The sequence below is a fragment of the Microtus ochrogaster genome, linkage group LG2 (genome assembly GCF_000317375.1).
Source record: "Microtus ochrogaster isolate Prairie Vole_2 linkage group LG2, MicOch1.0, whole genome shotgun sequence".
NCBI lineage: Eukaryota > Metazoa > Chordata > Mammalia > Rodentia > Cricetidae > Microtus > Microtus ochrogaster.
The window spans coordinates 39,580,052-39,585,609 of record NC_022028.1 but is presented as its reverse complement, the minus strand read 5'-3'; the positions used below and the strand labels follow the sequence as shown (position 1 = coordinate 39,585,609).

At 43.4% G+C, this 5,558-nt stretch overlaps 1 protein-coding gene across 1 annotated transcript in view; it reads left to right on the top strand.

Moving 5' to 3' along the window:
- The window catches only part of Znf365 (zinc finger protein 365), a 24,874-nt gene extending 19,908 nt beyond the window's left edge, over positions 1–4,966 (top strand). Inside the window, exons 4-5 of the mRNA XM_005360145.3 lie at positions 1,160–1,197; positions 1,903–4,966. Coding sequence (XP_005360202.1) covers positions 1,160–1,197; positions 1,903–2,164 — 300 coding nt within the window. The 3' untranslated portion in view covers positions 2,165–4,966. The remainder of the gene's footprint in view (positions 1–1,159; positions 1,198–1,902) is intronic.
- The last annotated feature ends 592 nt before the right edge of the window (positions 4,967–5,558 follow it).

Genomic DNA, 5,558 nt, shown 5'->3' with positions numbered 1-5,558 from the left:
GATATTAAACGTGTCATAATCCCCCTGTTCCGAATCCCAAGGAGGCCTTCCTCCCATAGTTTCTCCATCGTCCTCCTTTTTGAATCTGCCTAAAGATGTGGCCCGGTTTCATCCTAGTGAGAACAGCTTGAGGGAGGTTGGGAACCTAGGGCTGGCAATACCCTGGACTTCCCCATATGCGGAATGATGACATCTGGGTCACAATATGATAATCATCTATTCATGCTGCCAAAGAAGGCACTCTGAGCCCAGCCACAGAGCGCAGGCAGACATTGGATTGCATGGGCTATTAGGAATGGACATCATCTCGATGTTAGATGGCCTTGGGGACATTTGTGGGGTTGGTCTTCATATGTTCTCAGTTTAGAAATGATATATTTAGGAAATAACATTTGACGCTCATTTCCTCTCCGTTGGTACTCTGTGACTAGCTACAGCTGTACTGAATCAGCTGCAAATACAACCAGATCCTGAGAAATAATGACCCATTGTGCTGGGTTTTAAAGACATGTTTTTTTTTTTCTGACCTGAATTTATCGGGGAGCTTTTTTAATTTTAGTTTTCATTTTTATTTTTTTGAAAAGTTTTGAAATATTCTGATACGCACACCTTAGAAAACCGAGATAGGTGTCCGCAGAGGCCGACTAGGTAAGTCAAGCTGGGCCACTCTTGTTCTTGGATGCAATGCTCCCTAGGTAATGCCACCACCTAGTTACAGATTTCCTTCATGATAATAGCGTGTCTTAAAGAAGACAGAGTTTAACGCGCTGTCCAGGAGCTGAGACGAGTCGGTAGGTGAAGTGTTTACTATGCAGTCAAGGGGGCTTGAGTTCAGATGCCCAGAGCAGACATAAGAAGTGGAGCGTGGCTCTGTGTGCATGTAACCCTAGGACTGCAGAGGTGATGGTTTAGGAGACGGGCAGATCCCTGGCACTTACTGGCCACCAGCCTAGGTGAAAACAATACGCTCCAGGTACAGGGAGAGACCCTGTCTTGAGAGACTAGGGTGGAGATTAACACAGGAAGACATCCAGTGTCTTTCTCTAGCTGCTGTGGACCCCCACGGGATATTCCATTCGCTACCCCCCCCCACCACACACATGCACATACAGGCAGCCTTTAAGTGAACTAATGTTTTCTCTCCTTTGTTTCCCATCAGCTCACAGACATCTCATCGAATAGGAAGCCCAGATGTCTGTACGTATGTCTTTGTTTATACTTGGGCCGTGGGATAATGTTTAATAAGCTTTCCTATTGCATTGGATGTCGATGAGTGGATTTCTCAAGCCAGTTGTGTTTGAGAAGGTAGCTCTCCACACATGGAGTTTTAAAGGCTCACCTGGACATTTGCCTGCAGGCCAGTGACACTTTTAAATAGCTAGCAGCTGCTCAGTGAGTGATGCTATAGCAACACTGGAGTGATGCTCCCAGGACTTAGCTACTGTATCTTTTTCTTACTATTGTATTATATATACATACATATATATATATCACATATATAACATTTTTATGTGAATATAGTATATTACTGCTCTATTGCACTATTTTTATAAATCACATACTTTAAATATATTGACATCACCTTTTGCTGAGTCTCCTGATGGTCACCTAAAGCGTTATGAGATAAGAGTTTGCAACCTGCAGGTCTGCACAGCATTCCGGAAGTCATTTACATTTTCTGTGCCTGTTTCATCATTAATAGTAGAGTTAGTAATATGGAAATATCTCCCTGGGATTTAGCATCACTCAGTCACAGGGACCGTGGGGAATTAAAATACCAGTATCTGTGACTTATCTTCAGCGGGAGCATGATTCTCCATGGTGGACAGCAGTGGTTCGTTATGTGGCTTTTAAGGAGTAAAAAAGCCTCTCTCTGTGTGTCCCTCTCCTCCACCCTTCTAGAATCCGAGGGCACCCACATTCTGTGTGCAACCACCCAGAGCTGAGGGCCCATTTCCATCTAAGAGGGAGGAGCTACCTGAAGAAAGTCAAGGATGAAAGAGCCGGAATGCAGCCTGCCAAGGCCATTCACGAACAGGCTGAGTCGCCAAGAGAATTCTTCAGACCAGCTAAGAAGGGGGAGCATCTGGGCCTGAGCCGGAAAGGCAACTTCAGGCCCAAAATGGTGAAGAAAAAGCCTACAGCCATCGTGAACATCATCTAAGCATGGGTGTCTCAGACACATCACCTTGGGGCTTGGGGAATGATGTTCCAGGGGCCAACAGGGTTGTCCTTTTGGGCACATTGCCGTAGGAAGACATAGCAGAGCAAGGAACACATAGGACACCCTGATTAACCAGAATTTAACAAAGGGGGTCTCCGTGAACCAAGATTGTATTTCAATCTACTTTAGGTGCAAGCAAGGCAAAAACTAAGAAATAATTAAAGCAAAACTTGAAGCGCTTTTGTCCTCTAGTTCTGGTAAACATGAACCTGTAACTTCTAAAACAATTGGTCCAGTTTCCACCTGGGCTTCTATGCAGTGGTCATTAGTACTTGGGCCACTCAAGATGCCGGGCTCTGGTGTCTGCTGCTCTCTGAATTATGAGGCAAGGAATGTGACTGTGAAGTTCTTCTACTTCTTAAAATAATATATATATTATTATTATTGGTGTTTAGAGACAGGGCCTTGTTCTGTTATATAGCCCTGGCTGGCTTGGAACTTGATATATACCAGGCTGGCTTTGAACTTGCAGTAATCCTCCTGCCTCTGCCTCCCAAATGCTGGGACTGCAGGTGTGTGCCACCACACCCAGCTAGGGGGTGCAAATCTGGTGAGAGCAGTGAAAAAAGAGGTTTTTGTTCTTGTTTGTATTTAGACACAACTTTGATCCATTTGAAAGTCTCTATAAGAAAAGTTCCGGTTACCCTTGAGTGTTCTGGTTAATCAAGACTTTAATCTCCTGGGTGGCTTACCGGAAGGGAGGGTTCAGTTAGACCTTGGCTCTCACTTTGCCAGATGGCCTTTAGGTTTGTTTGATTCAGATCTGGGGTCCTTCAGAGCATATTCGTTCCTATTTGGGCACACCCTACATGCCTCTTTGGCTAAGCACGCCACACCCTCAGAGCTGTCTGCCAGCCTCTGTCTAGATAGCTGCTAAAACCCTTGGGGTCAGCAGCATCACTGATGTGGTACCCAAGTGCTTGAAGTGCCCTAGGAGAGCTCATTCAGTGTGCCAGGAGCACCCTGGGCATGCTGCAGGGATGCCCAGCCTTTGCTACCACCTGCTTTCCCAGAAGGACCACTGGCTTGCTATCTGCTAACTGTGAGCGAGCATACCCTTCTCCTTGCTGTCTTCTTTTCCCACCCAGAAGCTCACTTCACCTCCTGTAGCTTCCAGGACTAACGTCCACTTTCCTACCTGTCAGCCACACACCTAGGGTGTTCATTGTGTGGCGCATTCTATTGTAATTTTAGGGAAAAAGAGGATGTATGTGGGATCTGACCTTTGCCACCATCCTTCCCAAATGGTATTGTCCCCTTAAAAGAACTCTCAAGAATCTCCTCTCTTTAAGTTTTCTTTTGGAGGGAATTTTCATATTTTTCCTTAAATTGCACAATACCGTCAGGTCTCTAGAGTGTACACATGCTGACATCCTTCCTAAAACAGGGATAATGTTGTCCATAATTATATAAATGTATAATACATACACAATATATATATATGTCGAGTATATTAATAATTTATTTTTAAATACTCATGGAAAACGTGTGTGTTTGTGGTGGGGTGGCTTTGAAACTATGTAGCTTTGTTTCTGTAAATCGAATTCTTTTGCTTTACCAGTTAAAACTGTAACCTAGTTAACACTAGTAGAATTATTGCTGTGGCAACAAGCATCCGAGTAGCATTCCATTAAAACATAGATACTAAAGCAGTGACTTAGGATGCCAGTGAACTGAAAAGGAGAGCTCATCATTTTCCAATATTTCGAGCCTGTCCTCAGGGGAAGGCTGATGTCTGAGTCTCCATTGACTTCTGACTTCTGGGGGGCATATCTTCTGTGTGGTGCCTAGGCGGACGCCAAGTAGGGAAAGAACACAGCTGTAGGTATCACTGTTGAGGCTGACATTGTGGAAATGGTGAGGTTATCGTTTATTTGGGATAAGAAATCCCCTCCATAGTTATTTAGCATTGACGTTTATGTCATGATTGTATTTTAGCTTTCTCCACGCTGAAAATGTGCCTGGGTGATTGTATCGCATGCCCCCTGTCCCGTAGTGTGTGCTCCACAGCGACTGCTTGGTTTTGAAGCTAGTATAGCCAGATTTGTTTCCCATTTTATTTAAACGAATTCATTTTTGGTGGGTTTTTTTTTAACGTGCCTAGAAGGAATGGCAGCCCTCTTTAACAGTGATACACATTCATCTTTGAACAGCACCATAATGTATCTACTCTGTAGACATTACACATGATAAATAGCTTTGAGATTTAATTACTAAATTAAAAAAAAATTCTTTTAAGTTTCAACTGGATTCTGACCCCCATACAAGAAAATGTACTAAGTTCAGTAGACTTCCTAGAGACATAAATCTGCTGTTGAAGTATGGGAACTGGCTTACAGAACAGATCATTCACTCACACCATGGCCAAGTTCCATTTATGTGTTATTTTCAGATTTTTTTTTGTTCCCTGAGGCAATCAACCTTAGAGTTGAGGCAGTGGATTTCTGAATAAATCACCAAAGTTTTTGAGAAACCATACTCAAGTTTTCACTAAAGTAGAAATTGAATTTTATTATTTATTTTGGAGGGAGAAAGGATCTGTTGAACTGTTCTTTCCTCTCATCCCCTCTCCCCCAAACTAAAACAGATTCTTATCTGTAAGTGTGGCTGGCCTGGGTGCTGTATTCCAGTATTCTGCAGGGCCAGATAATTGTATAGGAGGTAGAATATTTCTGTTCCCAGGATGGAAAAAAGGAAGTTTTTAGATTATGAAATATTATGATAATAAAGCTATATTTCTGACTAACGTGTTGGCCTGTTTCTTCTAGGTCAAGTCTTTTGGGAAAAGTCGAGTTGATTGCACCGCTAACAGTGAACAGAAACGGTGTTTCACAAATAAACTCTTCATTATGGACATAATCACAGTGGCCTTACACACCTCTCGGCCTTCAGGAAAACTAGCTTGCTCGTTTGCACACACTCTGGTCGTATATCTCAATGTTCTTTCCACGTCTGTTCACATTAAGAGAACTCATTAGAAGCCTGCTCAGCGTCCTTCCCTGTCTTCCTCTATGACTATGAATAGCCTTCCCGACACCTCAGTTTTAAACTTGTCAGCTCTTAGCAAAAACCATAAACAGACGTCACAGTGTACCCCAGCCTAGGTCTGCTGCCCATCCTTGTTGCTGTAAATCCCAGAGAGTACTTGGAACAGGTTGTAAAGAGAGGAAGGAACCTTTCAGCCACTGTTCTTCTAAGGAGCATGGAGCTGTGGGAACTCAGGGAACTCCAGTTGTCGGTCTGTTAGAACTATTGGTGAACTGCCCTTGATCTGCTCTCAGTATTTAACTAGGGTTAGGTTGGTTGGGGTACCATGTTATAGTTGTTTGTTTGT